Source organism: Pteronotus mesoamericanus, unplaced genomic scaffold, assembly GCF_021234165.1.
Source record: "Pteronotus mesoamericanus isolate MK-2021 breed Mesoamerican mustached bat unplaced genomic scaffold, CSHL_Meso_final contig_181, whole genome shotgun sequence".
NCBI lineage: Eukaryota > Metazoa > Chordata > Mammalia > Chiroptera > Mormoopidae > Pteronotus > Pteronotus mesoamericanus.
Genome location: NW_026555077.1, coordinates 4,611,908 through 4,627,661, shown reverse-complemented (window position 1 = coordinate 4,627,661; position 15,754 = coordinate 4,611,908). Strand labels below are relative to the sequence as shown.

The 15,754-nt window shown below is 40.8% G+C and overlaps 1 protein-coding gene across 1 annotated transcript in view; it reads right to left on the bottom strand.

Annotated features, from left to right (window-relative positions):
• AK5 (adenylate kinase 5) overlaps nucleotides 1-8,432 on the bottom strand; it is a 202,618-nt gene extending 194,186 nt beyond the window's left edge. The window contains exons 1-2 of the mRNA XM_054566867.1: nucleotides 8,274-8,432; nucleotides 4,175-4,361 (exon numbers count right to left, since the gene is read on the bottom strand). Of these exons, the coding sequence (XP_054422842.1) occupies nucleotides 4,175-4,361; nucleotides 8,274-8,333 (247 nt within the window). The 5' untranslated portion in view covers nucleotides 8,334-8,432. The remainder of the gene's footprint in view (nucleotides 1-4,174; nucleotides 4,362-8,273) is intronic.
• Nucleotides 8,433-15,754: the final 7,322 nt, after the last annotated feature.

The window sequence follows — 15,754 nt, the reverse complement described above, 5'->3', positions numbered from 1 at the left end:
TTCTCTAAAATTCAGTTGTAATTCCAGATTGGTCCTGGGAGGAGGTTAGTGTTAGTGTACTTCCACTTACTCCTCCACTATCTTGGGTCCACTCTTACCCTAAGAATACTCCCATTGACTTTAGCTCCAAAACACATCCCAAATCCACATCCACTACCACAACCCTTCTCCAAGCCACCATTATTTACCTGGACTACGATAATAGGGTCTTGCAGGTCTGCCTGCTCTCACACTTGTCCCCACAATTCATTGCCTAAAATGTTCTTCCTCTGTTGGTCCCATGGCTGACTTATTCTTGCCATTCAAATCTCAGCTTAAATGTCACCTCCTATAAAGAGGGCTTTACTGACATTTTAACCTAGATAGGCCACCCAGTTAATTTCAAGGACATCACTCTAATAATGCTCTTCACAGCATCTACCACTTCTCCACATGAGAGGTCTCTAACTCATTCATTGTTTGTCTTTTCCCATTGGGATATTATGTTCCAGGACAGCAGGAACCTTACCTAGTTGGAGCTCTGTATCCCTGGGATCTAGAACTGTGTTTAGCACAATGTCAGTGTCCAATATTTATTGAATTAACAAAAAAGAGAACAGCTTTGTTGAAATTGATGGTTTCCAGTGGGGAAAAGCCAGAGGATGGGTACATAGAGTGTTGCTAAAATGTGGAGGGCTTTGAATACAGAAGTAAAGGTGTTTAGCTTTAATCTGGTAGAGAGCCAGTGGAGGGTTTTGGGGGAGGGGGTAGACAAGTGACATAATAAAGTATGAAACATTTTTAGGAAAATTCCTCTGGTGGTGGTTAGAATGGATTTGAGTAGGGAGAGACTAGTAGCAGAAATAATAGCAGCTAAGAGGCTGTTAAAATAACCCACAAGTAAGAAGTTAGAGATTAGATTAGATTAGATTAGAGGGGTAGTACAAGAAATGGAAATGAATAGGTGGATGTGAAGGGCATGGTTAGAACTGGGACAAGAGAAATGAAAGGAGGTGACAGTTCAAAAACAGATGCCATGTTTCAAGTCTAAAAGAGTAAGGAACACATTGTACTTCCTATAGTATCTTTCTGCCATCTCTTCTCTGTTCCAGAAATACTGAGCTTCTCTCGTTCCTGTCTATACCATAGCCTCTTCTCTATGCCAGGAACTTCTCTGTCTGTTCCCTATACTTCATTCTCATCCATCCATCTCTAGCTAACACCCAATCAGCTTACTGTCTCTATCAACAACATGTCACTTGTTCCGGGAAACCTGTCCAGAACCCCAGTCTAGACTGGAATCATCCTCCTGTTAATATGGTCAGTTCTATAACTTATGACATTTCCTATGGCACCTACTGTGCCTCTAATTATATTTGTAATGCCTGAATTCATTGCTAGACTGTAAACTCAATGGGGGAAGGTACCATGTTTGTTCTTTCTTGGTGACTACATGCTCAGTCGTAAAAGAGTGTCTGACACATAGCACTCAATAAACGGTTATTTTATTGCTCAACTGACTCAATGACTTCATGGAAATAGGAAAAGGAGAAGGGAGTGTTGGTTTTGAAGCAAATATGGTATGTTTGTATGTTTGATTTTAGATATGTTGAGCACAAGATGACAATGAGATAGTCCAGAAGATAAGCCCTATGTACATTTGAAGCTATGGGACTAGAACTCTTATTCATAAGCAATTATTTGTTCAATTGTATACATATAGCAAAAAAAAAATAGATGCTCATGTCACATTTATAGTACAATGTTTCAAAGAACTGTCAGCCAAATTTACCCTTGCTTTTTATCATGTTTTTACTTAGGAAAGTAATTTGCTTTCAGGAGTATCCAACCTTTTGGCATCTCTGGGCCACCCTGGAGGAAGAAGAGTTGTCTTGGGCCACACATTAAATACACAAACACTAATGAAAACTGATGAGGAAAAAAATATTTTAAGTAAATTTATAATTTTGTGTTGAGTTGCAGTCATAGCCATCCTGGGCCACATGTGGCCCACTGTCCACAAGCTGGACACCCTTGGGTCTTAAATGACTAAAATGTTTATTTCATAGAAAATTTTTTCATGATAACTACATATCAGCATAGCTCTATCAAAGTTTTACCAAGAATGCATGAATCACTTTTTATTCATAGAAATAACCATAATGCTTTAAATTACTGTGAAGGTAGCTATTTTGTTGAATTTAAAAACTATTCCATGAATTATAGCTAAAACCTTCAAAGAACAAATGTGTAAAGCATTTCCTTAAATAAAATGTTATTATTACAAGACAAATCATTGCCTGTCTTTTAGCACACATTCTAGAAAAAGGACAGTGTGATAACAACATTCTTGTCACCATCATACATAGAAAGGTTCTAAATGACGATTAAATAAAGGTCTCTGAGTGGGAATTCTGGTGAAGTATTAACAGGTATGGAGACTAAAATTTAAAAGCCATTTTAATTCTAATGAAAGTCAAGCCTACATTTTCCATCCCTATTTTAGCTTGTCCTCCAGGAGTTAAAAACTGATCATCTATGGGCCCAATAGAGCCCCCTAGATGTGTTTTATTCAGCTTAACATTGTTCCAAAATTTGTTCTTGCCTTTAGATGATGATTATTCTCTCTAGTTTTGCCCTCTAGTTTGACTACACTTCATACCATTCTCTCTTACACACTGGTCTGCCTGGCTTCTGTGTATAATCAAACCAAGTAACAGTACAAAATATAAATTTCATTGTGTTGCAAAACTATCACTTTATATACCCAGTCTGAGAGTGGCTTTTCAACCAAGAGTATGTCATATCCTTTTAGATTCAAATTTAAATACATAAAAATTTCTTAGACTAAATCCAGTAATATCTGAAGTTTGTTAGTGCTTAAGGTTTAGAAAGCAGTTAACCATATTTGTCTCACTTGGTTTAACTAGGGCATGGGGCATGTATTTAACATTGAGACAGATTCTAACAGTAAGACAACACCCTGGGAAGTAAGTCCGCCATTTTGGAAATGTGTATGAACTCCTCAGACCCATGAGCAGATCCTGTTCACTGAAGCATGAGTTGACCAGGTGGCAGGCCACAGCAGCAATTGGCTAAAGGCGCTCCCTTGGGCACCAATCCCAAATCACCTAGTGATGACCCTGGATTGGAGAGGAAAGGAATCTTCTCCTGTCTGGAGATGTTTCCAAGCAAATGTTGTTTCTGCTTTCCCTCTGCTTGTGTTTCTTAAAAATTAACACATTTGTCTTTTTCCCACACAGCATTCATATAAAATCTAAGTGGGTTATGACTAAATAAGATAAACTAAGATTTATTTACCCTTGTATTTATTGCAAATAGAGTGATCTCCACTTCTATTTCTGTTTTTATAGTTGAAACTTTTCATGGTGCAATTTTTGAGAATGTTTTAAATTTGGAAAACAAAATGATCTTGGCTAGGGGGGAAGAACTAATTTAGTTTTCCCTAATTGGAACTGATTCCATTTTGCATTTAATATTATACTTCACAATTTTATCCAGAGCCTAAAAGGCTGGTTGGCTGATGCTGAACCACTCATTTTGATAAGCACATATTTCAGAAAGCTATCAGAATACCATGAATCTCCTCTTGGAAACTCTAGTTCTTAGTTTCACACATTATTTCTAAAATTTTTAAACATGTTCATGTCTCCTACTTCTTTTATAGCACCCAAATACCTAATCTAATGTATTATGTTCAGTAGCTGCTTAATAAATCCTTGTTGAATTAACTAGTATAAATTTTACATGCATTTATGCAGATGCATTAACATCAGCTCTGAATTTGGAACCATATTAATAATGAAATCTCTTCCTAGCTAGCAATAACTATCAATTTTGTCTGTCATCTACTTATTTATTTGGAAATGTCTTATTTGCAATTTTAAGAACAATTCATAGTTTGCAAATGCAATTCATTTCACAAAATAATGAAGTCAGTAATATAAAATTTCTTTTACAGTGAAGTGCTGGACAATGGTATGTAATTTTGTTTGTCTTACCATAGCGGTGATTAGAATTAGCAGCAGAGAGAGATGAATCATGTCGCAGGGCCAAATATCCTTCCAGGAGTTTGGAAATCTAATGAATTACATCACTGCCTACAGTCTATACGGTATGTTTTACGGAGAACTGCTATAACTATGAACTGTCTATTATTCTGCATATACATTACCAGTTCTCAGAAAGGATCTCCGTGACTGTCCTCCATTGAGCGGAGGTAAGGTCTTCTTTTCCTGGCTGACAAATGTATCCCATTTCACCTTGTCACAGCCGCCTAGTTCTTTTACTTTCTGTAAACAACTTTCCAAGTATTCTACTGGGTCTTCGGGCTTAGAACACATCAGTCCATTCAAAAGGCTCTGAAACACAACAAAATGTGCCCACATAGGTTTTAAAACCACCTGTGTTAAAATAGTGTATGTCCCAGTTCTAAATTCTGGGTTGTTCCTCTTCTTTGCATTTGTCTTTTAACAATTAGAGTTGAAATTATGATCTGATTTACTAAGATAACCCTTTAAATTTTTACGCAGTTTTCAGCTTGCCATTTTTGCTGACAATGGACCAGTTTTATCAAAGTGAGTAAAATACAGTGTGTAAAAATACCCGTCATTATTGATCTCACTCCTACCCATCCTTAAAGTCTCTAAGCCTGTTTCTTCCTGTGTAGAATGGAAGTAATAATACCCATCTCAGAGGGGTTTTTAAAGGGCTAAATATTTAGTATTTGTAAAATGCATATTTAGTGCCTGACCCATAAAAAGTGCTCAATAAATGTTGCTTCAGTTACCATTATATCATGTTAAGGAAATATCCCCTGAGTCCTCAGGTTGGCTTGGGGAACTCTTCTTCTCTGTTCCCAAGGTACCCAGAAAAAAATCTTACCTATCATTTATACCGAAATCATTGGTTTATGTGTCAGTCTCCTCATTTAAACTATAACCTTTTAACATGCAGTGTGAGTCTCATTTTCTTTTCAATCTCCAGCCCCTGACTCTTTCCCTGGCACATGGTAGGTGCAAGTTTTCAAACTAGGAAAAACATTTCACTCAAAACATGAAGTCTGAGACTCAAAAAAAATGTTATTTGATATATAATGTCACTATAAGATCCACTGAGGTTACAGAGTGGGGGGGGGGCGGGGAAGCACGATCCCATATTGCTTTTTCTGTTCCTGGTGTCTGGTGTCTGATGTATCACATGTACTAGTTTCTAAAAATGCTACAAATTTGGAAATGCTGACTCCTGGGAACTGGACTGGTGCAAAATACTTTCCTTTAGAGTATTTCACAGAAAAAGCATTTGAGATTTTTATCACCAATGTACATTATTAATGACAAAAAACACACCCTTTGAAAGGCTTACACCTTTCCTAAATACAGTGTTTTACTTTCAAATTATTCTTGTGCAATTTGCTCAAAATTGTAGGCAATTCTTAATAGGTACACTTGTTCTCTAAAATTCTAAATAGTGTAGGCTATAGTGTTCAATCAAAAAAGTTCAATGGCAGATGGAGGGAAAAAACTAACTCAGACATCTACCTCCAGTTTGTGTGTGTCAAAATCTGCTCAACACACATACACACACACACGCTGTATTTAAATTCTCACACTCCTTTATGTTAACATAGTGAATTCTTAGGCAGCGCTTAGTCTTGTGTTTTTGCACGCATTAGCTTACCCAAAGCACTCTCAACCCTATGCAGCATTATTATCCCCATTTTATAGGTTAGGAAATCACGACTCAGAGAGGCCAGTGAGTTGATCAAGGTTCCTCATCTAGAAACTCATAGGCTCAGGATTCCAACTCAATGTTTCTGATTCAAAAGCCCATATAGTGCTCAATATATATCTTGCAAAAATAAAATATGGGATAAAAAAATGGCAGATTATCTGTGCCCCATTTGCATAATCCAACTACAATATGAATTATTTGTCCTTTTATTTTTTTTTTTATCATTACTGTGGCCTAAAATGGATATACTTACTGAACAAAGTTTGTTGTCGTTGTTGTTGGTTTTACTGGAAAATATACATTTCCGCCCTCTTTAAACAAAACTGATTCCCTACAGGGTACTGATTTTAGAATGGGGAGGATGGATTCTACTCCTTCATGGATAATTTAAATCCTTTCTTTTAACAGCCAGCCACAGTCACAGGTCCAAGATAACCAGTAAACACTATTGCTCAGTCTCTTTGAGTTAATAGTTTGATAGATACCTAATTGATAATTTTAATATCTAAAAACTCTGTTTACCTATATGGTAGTTTTTGAAACAGAAAATCCATTTTTGGAAACTTAAAGCATCTGGTTTTGCTGTCTACCCTCATTACGTGGAGAAGAGCCAGGTTTTAGACTTCTGTGACTGCTGTGCACACACACACAGTTTTTGCTGGAGGCCTTTGGAGGTCACCAGCAGTCTTTTTCCATCTCCCATTGTCCAGGACTGCATTTAAGTACACTGTATTACTGCATTCTCCCAAGTGAGTTTACCTCCTTTTCTGGCTGTGAACTACTTGAAAATGTACTCTTCATATGCAGAAAAGACAAGGAAAGGAAAGCAGAGCACCTGAGCAACAGCAGCAGAACCCTGACATTACTTATTAGCATACACAATGTAGATTTTCATGAACAAACTATCAAAATTCTCTGTGGGTTACCTTCCATCAAGGAGGAAAAACAATACCCACATTTACTTATAGGAACACTTTATAGTCAGGTGGCTCTCCTGCAGATGTTTCTAGTTATTCTTTTAGAAGTGTAGGAGTCAAACTGATCTCAGCAGTAGTATTTATGACAAAACCTTCAACTCTTCACCTTCATACTTACTTTTTGAAAATAAAAAAACAAACAAAAAGTAAAATTCTTAACAAGAAGTCTACATATCCGCAAGACCTGCCCTTACACAGCACCTCTGGATTATTTTCAAGAACGAGTAACACACTTGATAGGCTTGGGGCTTCACATACCCGGCTGTGTTAAGCGGATGGTTTACCTGGAAATCTTGGCTAGACTAGAAAGGGTGGCTTACAGAGGTGAAGAAAAAAATGAAGATCTGTAATTATGGCGGCCAATGTTAAAGATAATTTGGAAAACAGAGACAAAATTTTTTTTCCCAAGTGGTGTCTTTTAAGATTTCTCTTAACAGAAGAAACCTCTCCAAATAGTAAAAAGGGCAACTCATAACCTTTAGGTAACGATATCAGTCCATCGTTACCACCTTTCAGAAATGGGGAGCAAGGTTTGCAGTGAATGGATTTCTCCTTTCAGGTCTCGCTCTATAAAGCTTGGCTCAGTTCCATTCTTTTTCTTATTCCTTTTTTTTTTTTTTTTTAACCCAAGCAAATTTTTAAAATTCAAATACTGAGAGAAGGAAAAGGAAGCAAAACGGTCAGCGACGGAGACGGTGGTTTAGAACTAACCAAGGTTCCTTTAGTTCCTCCAGCCTCCTCTTCCACATTCTCCAAGTGTCCCCGCCCCCGCCGCTTCCCGGCCCCTGGTGCAGATGCTGCTGTGATGCGGTTTTAAGACACAGCAACAGGAGGAGACACGCCCGTCTCGCCGTCCCCCTCCGACCCGCATTCTCGGAAGGGTTGGAAAGGGCTGGCGAAAGCTGCGGCCGGGGAGGCGACGAAGAGAACCCTCCCTTCCACGGAGACGGAAAAACGTGCTCAGGAGTTCATTCACCGAAAGCGCAGAGCAGCGCTGGCTGCCTGCCACCCCGGAGGTAGCGCGGCACTAGATGGGTTTGGATTTGTTTTTGCATCTTCATCCCTCTGCTCCAAGCTGTCCCCGGCGAGGGCTGCTTTCGTTCACTCCTCCCCTTCACAGCGGGGACCCCGGCCCTCGGCGCGCGGAAGGGTTAGGGCTCGTGACCCCTCCGTTTCCAGTCCTGGCTCGCTCCTGGGCGCCCGCGCACCCACCGAGCCTGGCCCTACCCTCCAGAAAGCACTGCCGGCCGCTGCCTGTAGCCCACCCAGGGTGTCCACTTCCGAGCGGGGCAGCCTGCTTCCAGAACCCGCTGGAAGGTTGAAACTTGATCTGGGAGGTGCGGGATTCTGAGCCCAGCCAAAGGACAAGGAAGGACCCCGGCAACTCCCAGAAAAGGAGGCTCCCCCCTGGGCGAGCGGGAGGGTGCGCTTCTGCTAGTCCCTTCACTTCCCTGCCGCGTGTCGGCAAGGCGGGACGGGGCGCGGCTGCCTCACGCCGAGCCTCCGGGGTGCACTCCCTGATCCCCCCCATCCTCCATCCGTCTGCCAGCCTTAGCCCCTTACCTCGAAAAGCAGAGGGATTTCCCTCCGGGCCAGATATTCCTTGGCATCGTTGGTGTTCATGGCTGTGCCGCGCGTGCCTTGGGCGCCGGCGGGGAAGCTTCCGGGCTGCGGCTACCTGGGCTGGAGCTGGCGGGCTCCGCGCTGAGCAAGGTGCAGCCCGCGTTCTCACGCGCCAACACACGCTCAGCTCTGCCCTTCCAGGCCAGGACCCCCGCCGCCTCTCCCCGAGGGCTGTGGTCTCCGCGCTCCCTCCGCCCCCGCCTCGGTTCTGGCCCCCGCACCCTGGCTGCGGGCTTGGAGTAGCGGTTTCCCGGACTCCCAGGCAGCGCGGCTGTCAGGGGAGGGGCGGAAGGAGTGGAGGAGGGAGGACCGAGCGGCGGACGCAAGGCAGCAGCCCGCCCGCCTGCCTCTCCCGCTCGGCACGCGGCGCTCTGCGCCTCCCGGAGCCCTGTCTGCCGCGGCGGTCAGCCCGGCTGCGCGGGCGGGCGCGGGATGCGGGGGTGGGCACGCGCCCGCTACGGGCTCCCAGTCATACCCCTCCCTGCGGTCCCGGGGACACAGCAGCTGGGGACCAGGTGACCAAAGGAGCAGAGTGGGGGGGGCTGTAACAACCTGCGACCTTTTCTCCATACCTTCGTCTGCACACACACCCACACACATCCCACCCACACCCCCGTGGTTACTCATGCGTCCCTAAGGAACCCCCAGGAAGAAACCTGATTGTCACAGAACTTACTATTTATTTCTAAGATCACGGTCTTTCATAAGAAGAAGCTGGGGATAAGGAGGAAAGAGGGAATCGAGGTGTGGAATCCATGCCCTTTAGATAAGTTTCAGATCTTGGGTATTTCTGTCTTTCAGGAGAGTTTTGCTAGCTGGTTTCAAATTTTTTTTACCTGTCAGTGTCCCAAGTCCTTACGGATTTTAGTATAAAGCCTTAGAGTAGCCTGAAATCTTAATCAACAAAAGGATTACTAAGTAGACAACTGATAAATTTTCTCTGTAGAGAGGAATGGGAAGGGAGAGGGTAAACGCGGATTGATAGTGGAGAGCTTGAAACCGCTGCAAGTGGAAACGTGATTAGTAGGTGGGGTGGGTGGCATCATTAATTAGATCTGAGGAGTGGGCCATCAGAGCGCCCCAGGGAGAGTATGAGTGGGAGCATTAAGGCAGCGATGTAGGTAAAGGATCTTATTGCAGACCATTACCAAGGTGTAGCCATCTTTCCCCTACAAGATGACTCACTTCCTCCATTAAAATATTTTTTCATTGACCGTTTGAAAGGTGGTCCATGCCACCCTAAGAATATGATCTTTAACTGTGTGCAGTGCCTGACTCTTTGGGAGGGTGAGTGAGAGAAAAGGAGGCTCTGATCGGAACTGACATCTGGGGTCTGGCCAGAGGGAGAAGCAACGCTGCAACGGTTTCCAAAAATCAGTGTCCAATGTCCATTTCAAGTTCAATCTTTTCTTGGTTCTCTTTCTCCTCGTGCAAACATCTGCTTCTCAAGCTTCCACTGTAGCTGTAGTTTTTGTTTTACTCAAGGGAGGAAAGTCAAGAATTGAATTTTGTAAAGTAAATGAAGTTTCTCTGAGCACTTGTGAAACCATGTGTCACATGATAGTCTTAAATGAGGCAGGTGCTCCAGTTCCGGGAAAATGGGCCTCTGCCCTCAGAATACACCACATCCCTTACAGCCCCAACTTCCATTTCTTTATTTATGGTAAGTAGTGAAAGCATTGCCTCTTCCCTATGCAACTGTACTTGAAAAGTACCAGTGTCTATGGCATAAAGGCTTACTTTGTGAACAGGCACAGCTGACGTGAAGCACTTTAAGACTGAAAAGGCCACTTTCTGCAGGACCTATCAAGGTCATCCTTTACAGAAGAGAATGGATATGTGATTCTAAATGCACATTAATGTAGTTAAGCGAGAATGGCAACTTGCTTGTATAAAGAAAGTAGGTAAGAAATGCTGCATTGCACTAAACATTCCCGATAGCCTGAAAAACATAGTAACTGGAGATATGGCAGGTTTTTAAGTAACCTTATGTACTGACAATCAGTACTTTTTGGTGTGTTCCAGATGTACGGAAGAGACAAGATGTTCATCATTACTTTTGCAAAGGGAGTGGTGGCCTGGTAGAGAAAGGGTATGTGATGCTTACAGGAGAGGAAAGAGAAAGGACAAGGAACAACAAATATACCCTTACCATGGGAAAGCGGGCCCACTCTTCCCTGGTATGAATTTCTAAGGATGAGTGTATAAAGGGTTCATGGCCCTTTGCCCTTTGTTTACTTGGGGGTGCAAGTGCTAACAAATCAAGATGCTTGCTTCATGTCTGGTGTCTCCACATAGAATCTCTCCTGCTCCCATGTCGGGAGAGAGTGCTGGGTTCTGAGATACTGCAGTGAGTAAGACAGACATGATCCCTGCTGCCCACGAACTTACATTCTACTGGAGAGTGCATGTGAATAAGCAAATAAAAATGCATAAACAACGTTAGGTAGAGATAAAAATAACCCCCCAAGACATAAGAACATATCAGATAACGATTAATCTAATGATGAAAATCAAACAGACTTAACTGTTGATTTGAAGCAAAGAGGCAGGGTTCGGATTTATTTGCTGAATGTGGCAGAGGAAGTGGGAATGGGGATAACCATGGGGACAATAACTAGAACTTTCCAACGGTCCAGACATCCTTGAGGAGGAAGATCTTGGTGGGAATGTTTCTCTTGATGACTCCTAAAGAGGACTCACTGCTGACATAGAAGCTGTGTATGTCTCAGCAAAGTGCCTAGCCTGCTCTGTCCTCATTAATCAAGTGTCTGTGAGCAGCGGTCACGCTCCATCCACACAAAGAAGGTTCAAGGGCTCTCTACCCAGGACAGCACTTCCCAAAACCCACAGATGGCTGGAGCCTATGCTTATACCCTCATCCACTCCTAATAGATACTTATGCTACTGTAATTTAACTGGGGCCAGGTTAACTATAGGAAATTTTAGCAGTAAAGTGCTCATGTTGCAATTCCTTCCCCCAGGAGAGGATCCTAGTGGGATCAGGTGTAGGTCCTGATGCAGTTGATAGTAATGATGTGATGATGGGTTTGGCCATAATACAAGGTAAAAATATATTGAGTGTTTGTTAGGAGTCAAGCACTGTGATAAACACTTTGTAAAGTATTTACAAAGTATGTATATTACATATTTATGAACTTGTATGTCATATTTGTATATTACATATTTATGAACTTGTATGTCATATTTAATTTTTAATCACTCTGTAAGATATGTATTGTTCTCGTTATATAAATGAAATAGAGAGTCTAACTTCAAGATAATACTAACAGTGTCTGCCCAACGGCAAAACCCTATGCATCCACATCTCTTAGGACATCTTCATCATATTTTTTAAGTTTACAAAGTACTGCAAGAATATTACCTTTGTATCTTTCAGTGTTTTCTAAGGGTCCTTCCATTCTTCCTTTCCTGTTTCCTTTTTTCCCCCCAGTGGATGTCCTTCTGTGTTTCAGTTGTGTGTGTTATTTAAAACGCAAGCACAACAAACCATGTATAAACAAGTTTATCTCAGTAGATTTTCTAATTGTTCAAAGTCCTTTTCTGTTTGAAAGTTTTTGCTTGGTTCAGAGGATGAACAGACAATACAACATTTCGATTTATTGAATTCTTGAGTGTTGACTTTTTCTCATTCAGCACACAAACCCTGATTATTCTCTTACCCTCACTAATTGACAACCTACTGGGCCATTTGTATATTCTGGGCAATTTGTAAATATTTTGTTTACCAGGAAAACTAAATATGTGTGTACATTGTCCTGATAAATACACCCCTTGTTTACATGTATTCTTCTTAGGAGGTCTCTCTGAGGCTTTTAATTTTTTGTTAATATGGAGTGTACACACTGGACCGTGAAATCTGGGATAAATGAGGGCTGAAATAATGGTGTATAACACAATTCTTTAGCCAAAGCAGAGTTTCCCTCTGCTCCATTTCTCCACCCTGGCTGAGGGGCTGAGCCAGACACTTGGGTTCTGGACATTAAAGACCCCTAGGAATTTTCGAGTTAGATGGAGTTAGAGTTAAAAGATTTTAAACTCTCTCCCAATGTCTGAAAGCATTAGGAAAATTACCAAGTATGTAATAATATATATAAGAATAGCTAAGATTTGGAAAATACCACTTATTTATCTGTTTATTAATTAGTACATTCATTAATCAAGCAATTATGAAATAACCTTTTAGGTCTCAGGCCTATGTTTGGAGTTGGGATGCAAACAACAAGACTCAAGAGGTTCACTGTCTAAAAGAGAAGAGATAATTAAGCACAAATAAATGTAATAATATGTTTTAATATGATAGTAGATATGTGAAGGAAGTTTGTTACGGTGGGGACATAAAGGTATATGACTCATATAAATACGTATATGGTAAAAAGCATTTAGGAAGTTTTAAAAATAGACTTTCTTTCAATGTTTCTTCACCACCGTCAAAAAAATTATTCAGTTTTTAGCCATCCTCCCTTCCAATCCCCACCCCCACACCCCAGATACATAGCTTTTGAGAAACATTGTTAACATGCAATCACACACATTTCCTTGCTCTGTATCAGGGGTTCCCAACCCCAAATTCTTGCTGTGGTGAACTGTGCCACACAGCAGGAGATAAGGGGAGGGCAGGCAAGCAAAGCTCCATCTGTATTTACAGCCACTCCGCATCGCTGGCGTGACCGCCTGAGCTCTGCCTCCTGTCACATCAGTGATGGCATTAAATTCTCATAGGAGAGGAAACCTTTCTGTGAACTGCATATGCAAGGGATCCAGGTTGCGTGCTCCTTGTGAGAATCAATGCCTGATGATCTGAGGTGGAGCTGAGGTGGATGCTGGTGCTGGGGAGCGGCAGCAAAATACAAGTTATCAGCAAAGAGGTTTGACTGCACACAGACCATAATAAAGCAGTGCTTGCTCATCAAAACTCTGTCAGTGAGTGGCAAGTGACAATTAAGCTGCATCTGGTGGTAGGCTTTATTGTGGCAAGTGAGTGATGTACTTCAGTTGCACAGCTAGTTGAATATATTTAGGCTTTAAGTCAGGATCTGACACTTATTTTAGTCCACATGTTGGCTCGTCCATTATTTTATTTACCACTTTCATCCGCACCATTTTCCCCGCACTGCGCACTTGTCTTGGTCACAGTTTTGGTAAGCCCACGTGCTAACCCTAGCGAAAATGAGTAAAAAACAAATGTTGTGGGCTCCCGCTGATTTTGCATTGTGGTGAGTTGTATGATGTGCTTGAATCATCCTGAAACAATCTCCCCACCCGGGTCCATGGACAAATTGTCTTCTGTGAAACCAGTCCCTGGCGTCAAAATGGTTGGGGACCACTGCTCTACGTAGCCACTTTTTAAAATGGCTTTGTGAGGAGCTTTGACATAGCAACTTAACCATTTCCTCCTGTGGTTGCAGATTTTGGTTGCTTCCACTATTATGCCACCTTAAGCAATTCAGATATGAAGAACTCTGTGCACATATTTTTACATTTTACATTATTACTCAGAAAAATTTCCAGAAGTAGGTTACTGGATACAATGGAAAATGCATTTGGTGGTTTTTTATTTATTTATCAATATTCCAGAAGGATCTAATCCATTAACAGTGCCATACACAAAATTTTGCGTGTGGTTGAGAGAGTTTCGGTTTCACTGCACTGTCACTAATAAGGAATTCTATTCTTTAGTCTTATTTTTACCTTACTAAATTAAAATTACATATTTAAAACAATCCATCATATCTTAATTCTTATCTACCTCGCTAAGTCCTACCTTCTGTAATTTCCCTTCTGACTGGAGTCCTTTTCTTTATCTTTTTTTTCTTCTATTATTTATTCCTCTGCTGCTCTCCCATGATCATGCTTTTGTTTATGAGTCTATTATAGCACCTATCATATTGTGCCTTAGAGAATAGTCATCAGCACCTTGTAGTAGGATTTCTTCTGTGTACCTGCTGCAGTGCCCAGTGCAGTGTCTTACACATTGTGAGGCTTAATGTATGAAGCACTTCACCACATTGTCTCTTTTAACTCACACAATAACTTGGGCTAGGCATTTTTTCCCACTTTTAGATAGGAATAAAATGAAACTTAGTAACAAATCACACCAGTAAAAATTGACTGAAATATATACACAAAAATCAGACTACATGAAGAGTAAGAGCTTCTGTTCCTCAAAAGGCATACCATAAAGAAATGAAAAGGCAGTCTATTGAGTAGCAGGAAATATTTGCCATACATATATCAATATAATGAAGGACTCAAATACCTAAATAACTTCCACAGATCAATAAGAAAAATGCAATCTAGTAGAAAAATGGACAAAGGATTTGAGCAAACATTTCACAAATTCAAATGGCCAATAAAAACATAAAAGGCAATAATTTAATTAGTTATCAGGAAAATGCAAAATAAACAATGTGATACTACTATACCAAACTGGTCAATCTGAAAAAAACCCCAGTAAATAATAGTGTTAGTGAGGCTGTGTAATAATCAGAACTCATGTACCCTGCTGGGGAAATGTAAACTTGCATAACCACTTTGGAAATCTGTTTGGAAATACCTATTAAAAATGAACATACATATTTTTGTATTCACCAAAAGATATGTATTAGAATCTTCATAGAAGCATTATTCTAAATGTCCCCAAATTAGAAACTCCAATATTCAACAATAGAACACATAAATTGTGCGATATTCATAAAATGAAATACTATAAACAATGAGAATAAACAGTCTACAGCTACATCTAACAGTATGGGTGGGTCTCACAAACATAATATTGAGAAAGCACCAGACACAAAAGATACGAACTATATGACTTCATTTACATAAATTACAAAAACAGGCAAAACAAACCTATGCTGTTAGAAATCAGGAAAGTGATTTACCAACTGGGGAGCGAATTGACAGGGAGAGAGCTCAAGGAGGGTTTTGGGGATAATTCTCATGCTCTGCTCCTTGATTTGGGTGCAGATTACATGGGTAATCCCATCTTGTGAAAACTCATTCAGCTGTACAAATAGGATGTGCAGTTTCTGTATGTTATACTTCAATAATGAGATATATTAAGCAGTAAAAGATGGTGAAGTATGGGATTCAAACCCAAAATGAAATTTAAGATCTCATTTTTAAATTTCATGTCCTAATGGGAAAAAATACAATAAGAAATTGAAAAATAAATAAATTCCATGTCCTTATTTTTCTTGCTGTTTTTTGATAAGCAGATCAGAAGTGAATTTGCAATCAATGGCCCTTGGCTTGTGCCCTTATTATTGCACTTAGAATCAAATTGCTGCTCGAAACACTGCTGCTTGCTTTTAAGGAATAATTTATTTACAGTTTGGTTTCTCTTCCTCTGAGGTTCTGAGCTCCTCGTAAGCAAGGACTATGTTCTAGAAATCTTT